Here is a 20,774-nt window from a genome sequence, read left to right as displayed (position 1 = left end):
CTCTGAACAGATTTAGCAGCCATTTCTAAATGAAAATTTTAAGTCAAATAAGAATAATAGGAAACTGCCTAAATGTGGTAAAAGCTATTTACTAAAACAAAACAGCAAATATAACTATTCATAACCTATTTCATTGGTTATGAAATACCAAAGCCATCAGCATGACAGTCAAGGGCAATATAAAAGTTCCTCCTGTCCCGGCTATTATATAGCTTCGCTTTATTGGTTTGGGCACATAATGTGAGCTTAAATTCTTTATTCCCAGAGGATGTAGATCTAGAAAACCGGAAAGACTCATCTGAGAGACTTAGCACCAATAAGAAAATGTGTTAAAGTGGCTGGGTACCAAGAAGATAGATAAATCAATTACTTTTCTTTATTTTGCAATAAATAGTAGAGAAGGGAAGTAGAACAGAACAGAATGTTTTTCTCATGTTATATATATATATGAAATAATTGCCTTACTATGGTTTTAAAAATAAGAGCTTACTGCTTTTGTAAAGCTCAACAAAAAACAGGTATGATCTGTCAGTTTAAAGAGCATTATGAAGATTAAGTGAGATGAAACACATTAAAATTTTCTGGAAAATTATTGGGGCACCTGGGTGGCTCAGTCAGTTGAGCGTCTGACTCTTGATTTTGGCTCAGGTCATGATCTCAGGGTCCTGGGATCGAGCCCCGCGTCAGGCTTCCTGCTCAGCGGGCTGTCTGCTTCTCCCTCTTCCTCTATTCCTCCTCCCACTCTCTTTCCTTCTCTCTCTCAAATAAATAAAATCTTAAAAAAAATTTTTTTGGAAAATTATCAAGCTTCCCTACACAGTGTATTGAGTGAGAAATAGTGGAAGAAGAGAATAGCAGTCATAGTTTCTAAAGAGAACTGGCAGGAAGAAGGAGCCTGCTTCAGAACTGGAGCCAGAACGCCCCCCCGCCCGACACACACTTAAATATGGCTGCTTGACCACATGTGTTTTCTCTTCTTCTTCCATAAAGTCTGCAGTGGTCACACCAGAAGCATGGCAGATGTTAACTCACAGGGAGAAAGATAACAGTGGAGAAGACAGTGAGCAAAAGCTTTTAAGAATTTTCTAGAACCAGAGAGTGAACAGAATGGTAACTGAGTTCAGAGAAAGGTGCAACCTAGTGCCTACAGAGGGCGGATAAAGATGGAGGACAAGTCAGCTGGCCCCAGGAATGTCTTGACAGGCTTCAGAGTGTTTGGTGGCTGCCTAAGACAGAGGTCAGTTCTGCAGCTGAAATGGAAGTTCTTTAAAAATCTGTATCCAGATCTTTTGGAATGTCTTCTCCTGCATCCCCAGCAGACAGGTGACTTCTTCAGTCCTGTTTTTCCTAGAACCAGAGAGGCTGCTGACCAGAACGGTGAAGCTTGGGGCTGAAGATAAAGGGCATATGTGTTAGCATATGTTTGGAAGTGTAGGCCCCTTCACGTCTTCCTTTCTTTTCCGTTCCTCCCCCAAAGCCAGCACCCTTCCGTACACTTCTGTCTGGTAAAACCGAACGACTTCAGCAAAGAAACCTCTGCATACTGAGGTTTGGAGGTCTCTTACTGAAATGTGACTGGGCACATCTGACCATTGTATGCAGAAGCCCATCTGTCAACAGACCTGGCACCCATGCCCATTTTTTTTAGTGCCTTACTCTTAAATATGAAGCAGCAGCCAGGGATCACCAGATATCTGAGGAAAGCCTCAAAAGTGAGAGAGACCCAAAACAAACAATCAGCCAACAAACAAAAAAGAAATCAAATGAGAGACAGAAGAAAATGAAAGAGCAAAAGTACTCCCTTCTCACCCCCTTCCCCCAGTAAAAAAAATCAGGAGAGTAAAAGACGTTGTGTCCATTAAAAGAAAAGACAGGGCAGTAGGAATAAAGAGTTGAGAATAAGAAAGAGCTTTTGGAAGTTTAAAAATATGATAGTTGGGGGACACCTGGGTGGCTCAGTCGGTTAAGCATCTGCCTTCAGCTCAGGTCATGATCCCAGGGTCCTGGGATCGAGTCCCGCATCGGGCTCCTTGTTCCGCGGGGAGCCTGCTTCTCCCTCTGCCTCTGCCTCTCTCTCTCTATCTCTCATGAATAAATAAATAAAATCTTTAAAAAAAAATATGATAGTTGGGGGAAAAAAATCCACGGACAGATTGGAATATAAAATTGAAGAGTATTAGGGCAGGGGACTATCATTTTTAAAATCTGAACGTATCTAAATTGTTTAATGTATGAATATTTAGTACTCATTTTTAACTATATGCATCTGCCATGTTGTTAAGCATAAGGATGATACTCATTATGGATTATTTTTGTTGGGGAAGAAGACAGGGTTGGTTTCACATCGGCTGTTCATGATTGGATTTTGGAGCGTTGCATTTGTGTTTGGTATTCTGGACATTAGTACAGTATACATTGGTTACAACCTTTCGCAAAATTGGCAGTGTTTTTCAGGGGCAGAACACAGGCTGTGGGGTTTGCTGGCCCTGCTCAAACCCAGCTCTGCCACCAGATGTGTGGTATTGCTTGGATCACTTCATCTCTCTGATTCTCGTTTTCCTCTTCTGTAGTAAGGGGATGGAAATACCTGTGTGTCTCACCTGTATCATAGGGCTGTGACGATGAAGGGGTAAGAGCTATAAAGTACCTATAACAGTGTGCAGCGTGTACTATGTGCTCATTAAAAGAAGCCGCTGTTAAAACCACCAAGCAGATGGGCTGGTATATGTAGATGGCGAAGAAAAGCATATATTTAAAGAGTAACAAACAGAACAGTTGTGATGTAACAGGCTGTCCTGAGCTAATAGTGTCACTCACCAGACTGAAAGCCTCTTGTTTCCGGAGAGTCTTGCATCAGCGTTCCGCAGTGCCTGTCATCGTACCTGGCGCTAGGACACTGCAGACAATGAATGAATGAACCCCTTGGTTGTAACTTTGATTTGTAGTGCTGTTCCCGAGCGCTGGTGCTGCTCTCAGTTTCTGATCACTAAAGACAGCGTGTTAGTGTGTTTATATGTATATAGGAAATGAAGTTTTCAGAAACTTAAATGTTGTATTTCAATTACAGGCGTCGATTAGCAAGGTAAAAGTGACAGAACCATGGCTCAGTTTCTAACACCTTTTGGAGGTAAGTTTTCAGAGATTTTCCTTTTTTAATTTATTCGAGACCTCTTTCTTTTTTCTTTTCTTTAAAGTAGGCTCCATGCCCAGTGACCCTGAGATCAAGAGTCACATGCTCTACCGACTGAGCCAGCCAGGTGCCCTGAGATCCTTTTTTGTTTTTTTTTTAAGATTTTATTTATTTATTTGAGAGAGAGCAGAGCAGGAGGGAGGGGCAGAGAGAGAAGCAGACTCCCTGCTGAGCAAGGAGCCTGACTCAGGGCTCCATCCTGGACCCCCTGGATCATGACCTGAGCCCAAGGCAGACGCTTAACTGACTGAGCCAGCCAGGCGCCCCTCTGAACCCTATTTTTAGTATTGTTTCATCTGGATTCCTTGGAAGCAACTCCCAGGCATCATTTCATTTCACCCACAAATATTTCAGCGTGTGTTTCTGAAAGATGTGAAAACTCTTAAAGACATAACTATGATACCATTATCATACCTATAAAATTCACAGTAATTCCTTAATATCCTCAACTATCAAGTCAGTGTCAGAATTTCCCTGACAGTCTTCAGACCTTTTTTTGTTATGGTTTGTCGGTTCAATTCAGGGTCCAGACATTGCTCTCAGTTCACGTGTCTCCTGTGCCTTTCACTGTTTTCTCTTCACATTGTATTTGTTAAAGTGACTGAGTCATTTATTCTGTACTTTTCCCAAAGCCTGAATTGGAAGCAGGACATTTGTTTTACTTTATCTGCTTAAAACATATGAATCTGCATAAAATGGTTTTTTTCGGGTAATTTTTCCTAATATTATGATGAAAGTGTTAAATACTAGTTTTGCTTACTGGCCAGGTTTTTGTTTTGTTTTGTTTAAAGAGAGGACGCCATTATTATTGGCTGCTTTTTGGCAACTGTCTGATCCAGTCATGAGGAGAGCGAGGCACAAATCACTACCCCTCTGATCACATTTGTCAAAGTCCCTGTGGAATTCCAGCACAGAGCCCTGCAAACTTTTCACCACTATTAGCATTATTGTTTTATTTTTGTCCCCCTTCTTAGTTACTGAGCAGGTTTGTGTTCTGTTGTGTTTTTGCTGTTGCTTTAGTTTATAATTCTGGGGACGGATTTCTTTCTTTCTTTTTTTTTTTAAAGATTTTATTTATTTATTTGACAGAGAGAGACACAGCGAGAGAGGGAACACAAGCAGGGGGAATGGGAGAGGGAGAAGCAGGCTTCCCGCAGAGCAGGGAGCCCGATGTGGGGCTCGATCCCAGGACCCTGGGATCATGACCTGAGCCAAAGGCAGACGCGTAACGACTGAGCCACCCAGGCGCCCCATCTGGGGACGGATTTCAACAGGGCAGTAGAAGTTGCAGGATTATGAGGCCTCTGAGAAGGGATCATATCTTTCTTCGGTCACTACGGTGTCTCTGATGTCTGACACAGTGACTGGCATATAGGAGGCAGCCAGGAACTATGTTTCCAGCGACTGACTGAATCTCACTCTTCCTGTCACTGTCCGACTGGACAACATGGAGAGGGGAGGCGCGACATTCAGACATTTTGCTTTTGTGCCAGTCACATTCGTATTTTGTATGAAACATACATATTGCCTGTTCCCACCTTTTTGGAGAGTATCTGAACTTTTGAAGGTCTTTCATCTATGTAATCTAAAATTATTTTGGATGACACTGAGGAGACCTAGGATGAAAGCGAGGAAGATCTCAGAAGTGAAGGGGCATCTGGTCAGTCTTAGAGCTGAAACTGAAGGAGAACCCAAATCCCATTCTCTTCAGTTTGCCTTTATCTTTTTCCAGGATACCCATTTTTAAACACATCTTTATTGAGGTATAGTTTACATACCATAAAATGCACCAGTTTTAACTGTACAATTCAGTGACTTTTAGTAACTTTACAGAGTTGAGTAATCACCACTACAATCCAGTATTTCAATATTTTTGTCACTCCAAAAAGATTTTCATGGAATCACTTGCGATACGAATTGTGAAACTCTGCTTCATTCCTGACTTTCTCCTGTGACATTTTTTTTTTTTAAAGATTTTATTTATTTATTTGAGACAGAATGAGAGAGAGAGAGAGCACGTGAGAGGGGGGAGGGTCAGAGGGAAAAGCAGGCTCCCTGCCAAGCAGGAAGCCCGATGCGGGACTCAATCCAGGGACTCCAGGATCATGACCTGAGCCGAAGGCAGTCGCTTAACCAACTGAGCCACCCAGGCGCCCCTCTCCTGTGACATTTAAAGATTTATTTATTTTTATTTATTTGACAGAGAGACACAGTGAGAGAGGGAACACAAGCAGGCAGAGTGGGAGAGGGAGAAGCAGGCTTCCCGCTGAGCAGGGAGCCTGATGTGGGGCTCGATCCCAGGACCCTGGGATATGACCCGAGCCGAAGGCAGATGCTTAACGACTGAGCCACCCAGGCGCCCTCTCCTGTGACGTTTAAAACACCTGAGGGGCGCCTGGGTGGCTCAGTAGGTTAAGCGACTGCCTTCGGCTCAGGTCATGATCCGGGAGTCCCGGGATCGAGTCCCGCATCGGGCTCCCTGCTCGGCGGGGAGTCTGCTTCTCCCTCTGACCCTCCTCCCTCTCATGCTCTCTGTCTCTCTTTCTCTCTCTCGCAAATAAAAAAAAGAAAAAATAAAACACCTGAGAATGTAGTTTTAAATTGGATTGTTGCTTGAGTTTATGTAAATAAATGGCTGTTAATTTATATCTCTATATAGTCCTGCTAGCTACAAGATTACGGGATAAGTTTTTAAAAAAAGAATTTGTGCCAGTATCTTTCTTATTTTGGCCTGTTTTACTTTTAATTTTCTAACTTATATGCATAACTTCCAAGGACAAACAGATGTTGATTAATCAAATAATTGATAACCTAATGAAAGAATCTGGAAGTACTAGGGAGATAGTGCATGTGAGCACTTTATTATTCTTTTTGCACTGAATAATTTTTCTTTTCTTTGGTTTATAGGCAGCCTGGATATCTGGGCCATAACTGTAGAAGAAAGAGCGAAGCATGATCAACAGTTCCATAGTTTAAAGCCAATATCTGGATTTATTACTGGTAATTGGAATCAGCATTTTTATATTTTTACTTATCAGTGGTGCATATATCTGTGGAAAATCCATTTTGCAAAGCTAAGGTGGGCACATATGACCCAGGTGGACATCTGGGCCTGTGTTTTTTCAGTTGCTTTACCTGTACTGCATTCAAACCTGTTTGCATCCCTTTATGGATGTCAAGCCACTTGTTGTGGGCATAACACTTACGGGAATTGGTAAAGGTCAGTGGACCATATTCTTTTTTTTTTTTTTTAAAGATTTTATTTATTTATCTGAGAGAGAGAATGGGAGACAGAGAGCATGAGAGGGAGGAGGGTCAGAGGGAGAAGCAGACTCCCCGCCGAGCAGGAAGTCCGATGCGGGACTCGATCCAGGGACTCCAGGATCATGACCTGAGCCGAAGGCAGTCGCTTAACCAACTGAGCCACCCAGGCACCCCTGGACCATATTCTTTAAGTAGTAAAGCAATGGACTATGGTCCTTGAGCTAAAATGCTTGTTTAATTCTGATCTTGAACTGGTTTGGGAAATACAAATAAATGAACAGATTCTGAATACTTAAAACAACAGAGTTCTCTTATTGTTCCTTTTGTAGTTTGCATTTTGTTTTCTTTTTTAAGATTTATTTATTTATTTATTCATTCATTTGAGAGAGAGAGAGAGAGCATGCCCATGAGGGAGGGACGGGGGAGAGGAGGAGGGAGTGGGACAAGAAGACTCTGTGCTGAGCACGGAGCCTGACGTGAGGGCTGATCCCAGGACCCCGAGATCGTGACTCCAGCTGAAAGCAAGAGTCGGTTGCTGAACTGACTGAGGCCCCCAGGTGCCCCTGCCTTTTCTATTATCTTTTCTGTTGGGTTATCCTACAGGAGATAGCTTTAGGAAAAATGGGATCTAGATTTCCTGGGGACTTGTTTGTGTGTGTGTGTGTATCACAGTTCTCTTTAAATTATTAATTCTCAATTTTTTTTTAAAGATTTTTTAAATTTATTTTGACAGAGAGAGAGAGCACAAGCAGGGGGAGTGGGAGAGGGAGAAGCAGGCTCCCTGCTGAGCAGGGAGCCTGACACGGAACTGGATCCCAGGACCCTGGGATCATGACCTGAGCCGAGGGCAAATGCTTAACTAACTGAGCCACCCAGGCACCCAATTCTTAATTGTTGCTGTGAATCTTGTAAATATTGTTACTTTTACCCCATAAATATAGCAGAAGCACTGACAATTTGAAGTGTAGATATTAAGAGTCGCAGAGAACTTAAAAAAGTAGAAGTGTGGGTCATCAGTTTCTTGAGGATTCCTATAGATGTGTATTGTCATGTATAGCTGTTCCCATGTTACTTAATAGCAGGTTAATTAAAGTGGACAATCTACCCCTGCACTTGATAGGCCCTTTTTTTTGAATTTTTAAAGTGTTCTAAAGTCAGGGAATTCGTCAGTGAATCTGATGGATTCATTTTACTGTTGCTTATAGACTTACCATTTGGCTCTTATCGTATATTTAAGTCTGTATTTGCAGAATTACTAGCCTCTTATTTTTGCAATTTTACTGTAAGAATATATCTGTCAGCTGTTTCTTTTCTGAAACTTTTTCTATTTAATTTACAGGTGATCAAGCTAGAAACTTTTTTTTTCAATCTGGGTTACCTCAACCTGTTTTAGCACAGATATGGTAAGTTGGAACTTCACATAAGCAGAAGGAGGTAAAATAAAATATTCCAGTAATATGATTTCTTACGATCTTGAAGGCGAACATAAATCTCTAGTCTGAAATACTCTACTACTTCTTACCAGAGAATACTTGTGAAAAGTATCTTTCGATGTGGAACATTAAAGAAAAAAAGAAAAAGTGGTGACATTTGTAGGGTAACACTGTCAAAAACCTGAATTTCCAGTGGAGAAATCTACATTTTGATATTTTCTCATTAGTTTATTTTGGCTTCATCTACATCACCCATACTCATCTGAATGTCCCACATTTCTTGCTCTATAATGCAGTGGTTCTGTATCTTTGACCACAAGGTAAGGAAAATATTTGAGGGTTAGTAGTGAAACAGCCCTCGGAATAGTGAAATTAACTTGTATTTATTATAGTGTTGTACAAGGCAAATGCATAATAAATAATGTTGAATTCCTTGATTAACTTGATTCCTTGATCACAAATAAGCATTCGGTCTTTTGAACCTACAGGAGAGAAAGGGACAATAAAAAAGAGTGGCAAATAGTTTGGATTTTAGGTTTATGACTTTGGTCATGCCACGCTGAGGTCTCTTGCCAAGAAGTCACATTTTCCTCGCACCGTGCGTTTCTTGCAATTAATACTTCATTTCCAGGGTTTATTAGCGTTGTACGGGCAGCTCGCTGTGTAGTAGAAAGAGGACAGGATTTGCGGTCACACACCTGTGTTTGAATCCCAGCTGCACTACATTCGGTCTTTATGATTTGAACATGTATTCATCCTCTCTAACCTCTGTTTTTTAATCTAGAAAATGGGCAGATGTATTTTCCTGACAAGTTTGTTGGAAAAATTGGCCGTATAGAAAGGACTGTGTAAAAAACTGTATATAAATGACTTAGTGTGGGGCCCAGCGTGTAATAGGCCAATGGGCCCTCAAAACAAAACCCAAAACGGTGCCTGCTGTCATCATCAGGGACTGGGTAGTCCCCATAACTAAATTGTCCAGCTAATTGCTTGTCCCCCGAAATGAACGACCTTTCTTAACAATTTAATGGAAATTAATAAAGATTGACATAGTCCCTGTGGCCTTCAAGCAGAGTCTATAGAACGTAGTCCAAGCTTGATTACCAATGTCAGTATGAAAATCATTTACCGTGTTCTGAATAGCAAACCTCTCATGGGAAATATATGTATATATTTGTATATGGATAAATTTGAATTGAAACTAAATGATACCAGATTCCTGCGCTTTTTTTGGTGTCTGCTTTATGTTCTTTTTCCTGGTTGTCAGCATATTGGCTGCCAGACCGTCTCTTCCGATTGGTGAGCCTCCTCCTATGATGCCCTTCTAGCTCTTACTTCTGATCCACTTTGAGCTGGGAAAGTCACATAACCAAGGTTTTTGGAATGGCTTTTAAAATAAAGTAAAAGGTAGGGGCGCCTGGGTGGCTCAGTCGTTAAGCGTCTGCCTTCGGCTCAGGTCATGATCCCAGGGTCCTGGGATCAAGCCCCGCATCGGGCTCCCTGCTCCGTGGGAAGCCTGCTTCTCCCTCTCCCACTCCCCCTACTTGTGTTCCCTCTCTCACTATGTCTCTCTCTATCAAATAAATAAAATCTTTAAAAAAAATAAATAAATAAAATAAAGTAAAAGTTTTGCCAAGGGGTGGGGAAGTGGAGGATAGAGCAAGAACTCATGCTCATGTGAGCACAGGGGCACTGACCTGGCAGTTAAGTGCCTGAGTTTAAATTCGAGAGACATGTGACATCTGTGTTAAGTGTAAGAAGATTTCTTTTGCTTTGTGTTCTGGTATATGATTGTACTTCACACCAGCAGTCAAGGTTGCTTACTACAACCTTCCTTTCTCAGGCATAACTTCTTCCATTGAATTCTTTTAGGTCATATTCCCAATTTATGAATGTTCATTCAGGAAGCAGTTTTATGATGTGTATGTGCTGCAGGAAAATCTCTCATTACATTTATTCATGCAACAGTGGAAAAATATTTATTGCATGTCTTCTATGGGTCAGTGACTATTGTAGGTGCTTGGGATGCAGCAGTGAACAGAATAGACAAAATCCATGCTTTCATAGAAATTGCAGTCTGGTGAAAGGATATAGTTAATAGTATAAATATTGTCACATGATAGTAAGCGTAGTGAAGAAAAATAAAGTATCATCTAGTAAATTTCACTTTGTTTCAGTTAAGACAGTTTTCAGCTTTCCAAACTGTTTTTAGCAAAGCATAATAAGGTCATTTTTTCAACTTATTATTATTATTATTTTTTAAAGATTTTATTTATTTGACAGAGAGAGACAGTGAGAGAGGGAACACAAGCAGGGGGAGTGGGAGAGGGAGAAGCAGGCTTCCCACTGAGCAGGGAGCCCGATGCGGGGCTCGATCCCAGGACCCTGGGATCATGACCTGAGCCGAAGGCAGACGCTTAACCGACAGAGCCACCCAGGCGCCCCTCAACTTATTATTTTTATAGTGAAAATTTTTATTAACAACAAAGATGAGGAATTGGCAGTCTTGCTTGAGTCAAAACTGTTCTTTATCTTTAATTTTTTCTGACATTTTCTTAAATAAATTTGTGATGGCGTGTTTTCCTTTTATCAAGAATTGTTATTGCGGGGAGGGAAGCACACCTCCAAGTATCTTTTCCCAGAAGAAATATCTTTGAGGAGTCATAGATTTCATGAACCACAGATGTCCTGCTAAGATGATGGAATAGTGTAGTGCAAATTATGAGTAAGATCTGTCTTTCAGCACTACCTCTGATACTTATTCACTTAGTACCCTGAGCAATACCTGACTTCTTCAGAGTTAGCCCTGAGAGAGAAGGCAGGAGCCAGAAATATAATCGCAAATACGAGAACAGCTTGGTGGTCTGTTCAAGGGTGGGGCGTGGCGGGCAGGGCCAACAGCTGTGTAACAACTAGTTCCTTAGGACACTTCTGTGTGTGTGTCAGAAGAACATTTTTTAAAAAAATTTTTTATTGTTATGTTAATCACCATACATTACATCATTAGTTTTTGATGTAGTGTTCCATGATTCATTGTTTGTGAGAAGAACCTTTTTTAAATGTATAAATAATAACAGCTGATCCAGTGAAATGGTTTTCACTCCCCGTCTCTGTGCTAATCTTGTGTTCTCTTACGGTTTTTCTGGTGGGGTCCCAGGAAAGGCCAGTGCCACTTTTGGTAGAAAGAGGAGTGGGTTTGAGTCTGAAGGTTTGGGGAGTCCCTTTGTCAGTCATGTGGGGTAGAAGAAAATTTGGGATTGAGAGTTAGAAACTATAATAGTGGGTGCCTGGGTGGCTCTGTCGTTAAGCGTCTGCCTTCGGCTCAGGTCATGATCCCAGGGTCCTGGGATTGAGCCCCACATCGGGCTCCCTCCTCGGGGGGAAGCCGGCTTCTCCCTCTCCCACTCCCGCTGCTTGTGTTCCTGCTCTTGCTATCTCTGTCTCTGTCAAATAAATAAGTAAAATCTTAAAAAAAAAAAAGAAACTATAATAGTCTCTCTCTCTCTGGGCATTAATTTCTTTGCTATGGACCTCAGTGTGAATACATGAGTGATATGGACTCCTGGGGAATATGTGTTACACACCTGTACAATTTTTGTTCCAGGTAGAAACTATATTCCAGTTAACTAGTTTGTGAACATTTATTTATTTATTCATTCATTCATTTATCTATTTTTTAAATTTTTTTAGAAGATTTTATTTATTCATGAGAGACAGAGAGAGAGAGAGGGAGAGAGAAACAGGCTCCCAAGGAGCGGGGAGCCCGATGCGGGGCTCGAGCCCAGGACCCTGGGACCATGACCTGAGCCGAAGGCAGACGCTCAACCGACTGAGCCACCCAGGCGCCCTTATTTATCTATTTTTTTAAGTAGGCTCCATGCCCAGCAGGGAGCCCAGTGCAGGGCTTGAACTCACAACACAGAGATCACGAGTCGGACTCTTAACCAACCACTCCACCCAGGCTCCCCTAGTTTGTGAACTTTTAAACTATAACCTACTGACACTTTGGGGCTACTTATCTTTCCAGTCCAATTTCCAATTAATAATACAAGAAAACCTGAATTCTCAGAGGACGGAGTCAAGTCCATGTGTGTAATGCCAAAGTCGAACAGTGGCCAAAGATGGTATAGCTTCCTAGAAATTCTCTTGCTAATAAGGAACTGGAAGGAAACTGGCAAATATCTTGTATTCTTTTGGCAATTTCGGATACTTAAAGTTGTTCCAACCTTGGCCTAGTGTGCAGAGGGAAGAGAAGAAAGCAGAGGGGGATGGACAGGAGCCTTGATGGTCCAAGAAGTAAAGAGGCTGAATCAAGAAGGCCTTGGCATCAGAGGCAGGAGGGGCCACAGAAATGGAGATTGGAGGCTTCTGAGGCGAGAAATGAGGGGAAGGGAGGCCCACCTGGGTGTGGGCCCTGAGAGAGAAGGCAGGAGCCGGAGATATAATCGCAAATACGAGAACAGCTTGGTGGTCTGTTCAAGGGTGGGGCGTGGAGGCAGGGCCAACAGCTGTGTAACAACTAGTTCCTTAGGACACTTCTGTGTATATGTCAAAGGAACCTTCAGCCCCCAACAAGATCAATTTGCCAAACTCACCAAAAAAAAAAAAAAAAAAGAAAGAAAGGCATCCTGGACTCTTGTTCCCCACTCCTGCATCCCTCATCCCCTCCGTCCTCAGTTCATAGAATCGAGCATCTGTCCGGCTGCTGGGAGCCACGCTTGTCTCCTCTTTTTTCCTCACCCTACGCATTCAGTCCATCAGCGCATTCGTTTGGTTCCATTTACAGACTTTCCCCCCATTTGGCCATTTCTTTCTGTCTCCATTGCTACTGTCCTCATTTGTCATCCCACCTGGGCCCACCGGTCAGCATTTCTCCTGGAGTCTTTCTCACACTTGCCCCTTTAGATTTCATTCTCAATACAGCTCCCACACTGTCTTTGGAAAAAGTAAATCCATTTTAAACTCCCCATTAAGAAGAAAACCCAAAAGTCCTGTCTAGGCTCCCAACTGGAGCTGGCTCTGGCCCTTTTTCATCCGACCTTTTCTCTGTTGATATGGGCCAGGCTCCTCCTTGCCTCTGGGGCCTTGCGCTTGTTATTTCCTCTTGTAATCTGTAATACGGTTCTTTGGTTCTTCGAGATTCTCACACAGCTGGCTGGCTGAGTACTCTTCTGGTTTCAGAGAAGTACTTCCTGACCACTCATCTAGAGTAGTTCCTTCTGCCCACCTGCTCCTACCCACCGTCTTCTCTTCCCCACTACCTCGTTTTATTTCTGAACAGCACTAACATCACGGGGAAGAATTTGATTAGTTTTCTCATTTAGCGTCTACTTGTCCTAAAATATCAGCTCTGTGAGGGCAGGAACCTTCTCCTGTCTTTGTCACAGTACTAACATCAATTCCTAGAAAGGGCCTAGACTTTAGTAGGTGCCGCCCTCAAGAATTACTTGTTGGATGAATAAAAAAGCAAATGAATGAATGAGCGAGTAGGCTGGATTGATCTGCACAGTGAGAGGTGGGTATCCGTGAGCAGCCTCTGTGGGTGAGGTGGGCCCTAAAGACCCACAGGCTTTCAGCTCCGGCGCAGGGAATGAGGTGCGTGAGCGGAGGCTGGTCTTGTTCTTTAGTCCTAGAATAAAGAGTACCTTCAGCATTGCCACACTCAGGTCCGCTGCCCAAACAGTCCCTGGAGTTCAGAAGTACTTCATACTTCTTGTTGGTTATAGACTGAGGATACGTGAAGTCCTCTGTTACTCCTTCTCTTTGGGTATGCGATTTACTTAAAATAGGGTTGGGTTGATTTGTTTTTGTTTTTATTCAGTTTAGGGATCTCCTTTGTGGACTTAATTTTATTTCTGAATACGTCATACATTAACAAGGTTCCAAAAGCCAACACTGTACCAAAAGGAATGCAGAGAGACTGTATCCTCAGTCTGTAACTCTATAGTCTCTCTATATATATCACTTCGTCCCTCTGCTCATCTACTGAATTAGTTTATCATCTTTCCTTTGTTTATTTTTGTGGAAAAAACAGCTTCATAATACATCATGTGTGTGTATCTAAATTTTAATTATTTCCTCTTCCTTCTTATTTAAAGGTTACCGCCTTTAAATGTTCCTGTGTTCTTTGCTTTTCTCACTTAACACATTCTGGAAATCACTGGTATCATTCCACAGAGATGTCTTTCTTTCTCTCTTTTTTTCCTGCAGTTACATAGTACTCATTGTAGAAAATACACTTTAGTATATTCAACCAGTCTCCTGTGTGTGTGCGTGTTACAGTTATTTCGAATAATGTAGCAATGAATGAACTAAATCATAAACATTTTTATATTGTTGGTGTATCTTCAGGGTAAATTCCTATGAATGGATTTGCTAGGTCAAACAGTAAATGCATAGGTAGTTCTGTAGATGTTGCCAGATTTCCCTTCATTTGGAGTTGTAACCTAAAGTGCATGAGAGGGACACGTGGTTTATTTGTCCCTTAAGATTTTGGCATCCCTGTGGTCCCCTTCTCATCTCAGCCCTGCCTGTTGCTATGTATGTGTGCTATGTATTTAAGGTTAGTTCGTTTTTAAGAGTCATATACAGTAATTGTTTGACTTAAGCTTGTTTTTTGCATATGTATTTTTTTACTTTGGAAATTTTGTGAATTTAATTTTAGGATTCCTAGCCTTTTAGTTCATCTTTCAGGGGAATTATTAGACATGAGTAAACTATAGATGGGAGATGAAAGTGGATGGCAGAGCTGAGGTGGTTTTTTTGCAGAGAAACCTAGAGAAATAGAATTTCAGCTCTTCCAGAGTTCCAGCTTTTTCATTGGGAGAGGGGAGTGGGGAGAAAGCTGAGCTTTGTAGCAGTAACTGCTGTATTTGCATAAAGTCCTTTGAGTTACCACTATCAATGAGTCCCAACACTTAATGTTCTGTTAGTTGAGGGAAACAGGTTTTAAGAAAGATCACGCAAAATTTTCAGAAAAAATGTGGGATTGTGGTGGGTGGCTTAAAGTCAAGCACCTGGAACTTGAGAATTATATGTCTCATCTCCTCTCCCACTGAGGCACTTCAGTGGAAGGTTTTTAGAGACATGAAATTGTTCTAATTAAACTCTTATGGTACTAGCAAGTCTCTTCTCCCCCAACTAGTCATTATCCCACATTGGATATTTGTTTCTCATTAGAAAATATGTTTTGGGGGGCTGTGATGTTGGGAATAGGGAGTGAGAATCTCTCTGCTTGATTTTTTTTTTTTTTTAAGTATGCATGTTGATGTTGATTGTTGGCAAGTTTTTTCTTCCCTGAGAACCATCTGATACAGCTGAATATCTTTTTAGAAAAACTTAGGAAAAGAACGAAAGTTGACCTCTCGTTTTACTTATTTAACTTCCTTTATAAAACCTGAAAGATAGTTACAAAAATAAAACAACCAGAGACCAGTCTCAATTATGAATATAGATACAAAAATCAAAACAAAATCTTAGCAAATAGAATTCCACAATATATTCAAAATTATGACCAACTTGAGTTTATGCCAGGGATGCAAGTTTGGTTCAGAATCAAGGCATTCTCTTAATATTATAGCAACAGATAAAAGGAAGTGTGATCAGATCAGCAGATGCTGAGTAGGCATTTGATTAAAAAAAAAATATATATATATATAGTAACCATTTCTAATATGTAGAAAGGAAACTTTTTAAATATGTTAGGTTACTTTCTAAAGATCACTACCAAATGTTACTCTAAACAGTGAAACACTGCAGCCCTTTCATTGAAATCCAGAACTTAGCAGGATGCTCACACATTCAATAATGTCTTAGAGGCAGTAAGACCAATAAAAAAGAGGAAGTGTATAAATAATGGAAACGAAAGTTAACTCTTTTTTGCTAGTTATGTAATAATATATTTAACAAACTTAAGAGATTTTAGGTTAAAAAAATAATATTTATAGAAGTTTGGTGAGATAGCTGAATATAGCATAAATGATTGTTAAAAGCAAAATTTTTCTCTATGCTGGAAGTAAGTACCGAAATATGGAAACGGGGAAATGTTCCATTTAAAATAGTGATGGAAAAAATAAATAAATAAAATAAAATAGTGATGGAAATGATAAAACTCCCAAGAATACATTTAATAAGAAAAGTGACTGGGGTGCCTGGGTGGCTCGGTCAGCTATAAGCGTCCGACTCTTGGTTTCAGATCAGTTCATGATCTCAGGGTCATGGGATTGAGCCCTACATCGGGCTCCGGGCTCAGTGTGGAGCCTACTCTCCTTCTGTCTGTGCCCCGTTCCCTGTTGGCATTCTCTTTCTCTCTCTATCTCTCAATCAATCAATAAAATAAAATCTTTAAAAAAATTTAAAAAAGAAAAGTACTTACGTAAAAAAAAGTGATCAATCCTTCTTAAAAACAGATTTATTTTTCATTTATTTTAGAGAAAGAGAGAGAATGGGGTGGCAGGGGCAGAGGGAGATTGAGAGAGAGAATCTCAAGCAGACTCCCTGCTAAGTGGGGAGCCCCACATGGGGACTGATCCCATGACCCTGAGATCGCGACCTGACACAAAATCAAGAGTCTGGTGCTTAACCGACTCTTAAGTGACTTAGCCACCCAGGTGCCCCCAAAGTTATCTAATCTTATTAAAGGAAATATTTGTAAATTTGAACAGATAGACAGACATACTATTGTCTTTGGTGGGCTCTTTAATGCAGTTGCAGCTTGGATCCCAGTAGGGTTGTTTGTAGAATAGATAAATGATCTTTAAAATTCATAGGGAAGAAAACTAACATCTGTGAATAGCTGAACAAAATTTAAGAAAATAAGTTATTTTTTAGATTTTATTTATTTATTTATTTATTTATTTGAGAGAGAGAGTGAGAGAGCGAGTCGGGGGAGGAACAGAGGGCGGACAAGCAGACTCTGCACTGAGCAGGGAGCCGACATGGCGCGTCATCTCATGACCCTGAGATCATGACCTGAGCCAAAATCAAGAGTCAGACGCTTCACCGACTGAGCCACCCAGGCGCCCCAAGAAAAGAAAAGTCTTGCCAGATACTAGACTGTACCATGGAGTCAGTATGATCAGATCACTGTCTTATTGAACTGGGAATTGTTCAGAGTAGATAATCCAGAAATAGGTATCACTTCACATGAACATAATATACAGCAAAAGTATTTTTTAGTTCCGTGAGAAGAGGCTGGATTATTTAATAAAAGTTGTATTATATTAATTTCAAGTGTGTAACAGTGACTTGACATGTATGAGTCTGTTTCCATTTTGTTTGTTCGTTTTGTTTTTTGGATTCCACGTGTAAGCGAAATCATATGGTATAAAAATGTAGACTTTCTTACAGTAAAGATATTATACACAAATAGACCAATGATAAATTTTTAAAAATCAACAATTGACAGATAAACAGTGGATATGTAACATACAATGATCTTTTATAAACTGACAAGAAAAAGACACGTAGTCCATCAGAAAACTTATTAACAAAGGATGTGAATGAGCAGTTCATGTACGAATTCAAGTGACCAAGGTCCATATGCAGAATGACCCTCAGGCTCACTACTGGTGAATGGAATTTGGACTCCACTGGTGGGGTTTGCCGGAGGGGATCATTGACTGCAGGAGAGCCGAGGTCTGCACCTACCTGAGGCACAAATGTGGTTTCTGTAGCCCATCTCCCACTTGATGACTTTTTCTTACCTTTTTTTTTTTAAAGATTTTATTTGTTTATTTATTTGACAGAGAGAGCCCAAGTAGGGGGGAGTGTCAGGCAGAGGCAGAGGGAGAGGGAGAATGCCTTGGTGCTTGATCCCAGGACCCTAGGATCATGACCTGAGCTGAAGGCAGGTGCTTAACTGACTGAGCCACCTAGGCGCCCCTTTTTTTTTTTTACTTTTTAAAAGAATAGTGTTGACTCTTAACAGCTTATAGAGATTTTTAATATTTGTTGTATGTCATGCTTTTCATTGTGTTTTATGTTTTCTTTCCTTGAGTTAACTCCGGCAATATAGGATAATTTTCTTTCAAACTTAATTGTCTTTTTTTGGACACTACTTAGATATGGCTCATTTAAAAGATGGCTAGTCATGGTAATTTAATTGGAGTAGCTGGTCTTATCACTTGTTTCAAATAAAGTAGATCGGTTTTAAAAAAATCATTTTAACATTTTTAATATCTAGACTAAAAAATGAGATCTGGATGAACATTTTTTTTTAAGATTTTATTTATTTATTTGAGAGAGAGAGACAGAGATAGCGAGAGAGAGCATGAACAGGGAGGAGAGGGAGAAGCAGGCTTCCTGCTGAGCAGGGAGCCCAGTGTGTCGCTTGATCTCAGGGCCCTGGTTTCATGACTTGAGCCGAAGGCAGACACTTAACTGACTGAGCCACCCAGGCGCCCCAAGGGATGAACATTTTTCATGCAGAAGAGTTGAAAAATGAAACAGAACAAAACCAGAGAGGGAGACAAACCATAGGAGACTCCTAATCTTAGGAAACAAACTGAGGGCTGCTGGAGGGGAGGGGGGTGGCCGGGTGATGGACATTGGGGAGGGTGTGTGTTGTGGTGAGCACTGGGTTTTGTGTAAGACGGATGAATCACAGACCGGTACCCCTGAAACAATACATGTTAACTAAAAAAATTTAAAAAGGGGGCACCTGGGTGGCTCAGACAGTTAAGCGTCTGCCTTCAGCTCAGGTCATGATCCCAGCATCCTGGGATGGAGCCCCGCATCAGGCTCCCTGCTCAGCTGGAAGCCTGCTTCTCCCTCTCCTACTCCTCCTGCTTGTGTTCCCTCTCTCTCTGTCTCTATGTCAAATAAATAAAATTAAAAAAAAAAAAAAGAAAAATTAAAAAAGAGGTTAATTGTGAATATGCACAGTTGTAGTTTGCATGAAGTCATTTCCACTTGTAAAAACCTTTTCTTTTGCTTATTAAATTTCTTTGAGAGACTATGCTTAAAGCTCATTGCACCTGAAACTAACATAACATTGTCAAATCTACTTCAGTTAAAAAAAAAAAAGAAAGAAAGAAAGGAAAGAAAGAAAAAATAAAAATTAAAACCTGGGGAGGAAAATACTCATTGCAAGTTACACTTGATCATTTATGCCTGAGTACCATTTTTACATGTGTAGGCTCATTTAATTAATGTTCACATCTTTAAAGGTAGTAGAACTATATCGTAGCATAGTCTCCATGGTGAGGTTTGTGGAACCCCACAGAGGAGTTGGTGCTGTCTGGTGAAGTATCCATAGAAATAAACTCTCTTTTCCTACCCTTTCCCCCTAATAACTTTTTAGGGGAAACATGGGGCTTGAACTCCTGACCCTGAGCCAGCCAGGTGCCCCTTCCCCTAACATCTTTATTGTGACATAATTCACACAATAAAATTCACCCTTTTTAAATGTATAATTCACTGGTTTTTAGTGTGTTCACAGAGTCATGCAGTCATGGCCACTATCCAACTTTAGAACATTTTTCCCCACCTCAAAAAGAATCCCATTTGATATCCAAAGTGCATATCCTGGCATTCAGACTAAAAAGTACTTCATGTATCCTATCAGTAAAGAATAACACAATAGAAAGTATTTTACTTTTATACAAAACCTTGTCAGTATTCCCAGGTTACTCCCTATAGCTTGGTAAACAAGTTTTGGTTTGGTTTGGTCTGTTTGGTTTTCTTCTCTTCTGTTTGCCCCAGGGCTGACAAGTGTGGGTGGGAAGGGTGGTTTAGGAAAGGTTCTTTTATGGTCAGAGTCATTCCTCGCCCTCGATGTTGGTTTGCAGGGCACTAGCTGATATGAACAATGATGGACGAATGGATCAAGTGGAGTTTTCCATAGCTATGAAACTCATCAAACTCAAGCTGCAAGGATATCAGCTCCCTTCTGCACTTCCCCCTGTCATGAAACAGCAGCCCGTTGCTATTTCTAGTGCACCAGCCTTTGGTAAGTCTGAAAAGGACTTGGTTCCTATATTTCTTTGTAGATCTTAAAAATAATTTTTCCCCTTTTCCCCTCTGCAGTTTGTAGCCTTGTGATACTCTAGGAGGCAGTTCTGTCCAAAAAATGATGGTCCTGGTCCTCTGCAGGCGGATAATGCTGGAGGAGAAGACCATGTTCACATTCGAACCCTAGCATGTGTTAAAGAGCAAAAGTTCACCTGAGTAAATTTGAAGTTGTAATTGACTTTACTAAGTGGTTCCTGAATTGGGCAGCATCCCTTGGAGCAAGTAGAGAGGAGCTCACAGTTGTCTGAAATGGAAGGTTTTTACAGGAAGGAGGGTGGGGCAAGGAAGTTGTTAGCAAAAGAAAAGAAAGTATTGTACCTGGCAAGATCACTTTCCCTGGAGTGGAAGGACAGGGGGTTTTATCACGTCAATTACCTCGTCTTCCTTTGGGGGATGGAGAGGGCCCCTGGGACAGATGACCTCCCTGGTGCTGATCTGAAAATTCCTGACCGACTGCTTAAGGCAGTGTTGCTGGGGGAGGTTGACCCTGCCGTTAGCTTGGGTATTAAGCCCCAGGTTTGGTGACTTGGCCCGAGTGACCCCATTTGGGTCCTGTGGTTTTCTTTTTAACAGATGCTAGTAATCAGAATGAAAGCAAAGGTCCAGACGGTCAGGGTAAAAGGAATACACTTGGTCTGCTACTGCATCTTGGGTCTTTTCATTGCTTTTACTGCGTCCTTGACCCTTCACAATGCCCTATCCTTCCCTTCGGCTTTCTGTTTGCATAGCCTCTGTTTTCCCCTGCGGCTACACAGCTCCTTTGGATAATGGTATCTAGCAACATGTTTTTAAATTCATAGTATTGAGACAACTGGCTACATTAAATGCTTTCTTGGAACAAAATGAAGCAGGACAAAATAAATGGTATCTCAGTT

At 41.1% G+C, this 20,774-nt stretch overlaps 1 protein-coding gene across 2 annotated transcripts in view; it reads left to right on the top strand.

Moving 5' to 3' along the window:
• The first annotated feature begins 3,065 nt into the window (after positions 1-3,065).
• The window catches only part of ITSN1 (intersectin 1), a 159,719-nt gene continuing 142,010 nt past the window's right edge, over positions 3,066-20,774 (top strand). For both annotated transcript variants that reach the window (XM_044913500.1, XM_044913508.1), the window contains exons 1-4: positions 3,066-3,127; positions 6,098-6,190; positions 7,794-7,857; positions 19,677-19,837. In XM_044913500.1, coding sequence (XP_044769435.1) covers positions 3,100-3,127; positions 6,098-6,190; positions 7,794-7,857; positions 19,677-19,837 — 346 coding nt within the window. In that variant the 5' untranslated portion in view covers positions 3,066-3,099. The remainder of the gene's footprint in view (positions 3,128-6,097; positions 6,191-7,793; positions 7,858-19,676; positions 19,838-20,774) is intronic.

The sequence above is a fragment of the Neomonachus schauinslandi genome, chromosome 1 (assembly GCF_002201575.2).
Source record: "Neomonachus schauinslandi chromosome 1, ASM220157v2, whole genome shotgun sequence".
Taxonomy (NCBI): domain Eukaryota; kingdom Metazoa; phylum Chordata; class Mammalia; order Carnivora; family Phocidae; genus Neomonachus; species Neomonachus schauinslandi.
The sequence above is the reverse complement of the archived record's forward strand: the minus strand, read 5'-3'. Positions and strand labels throughout refer to the sequence as shown.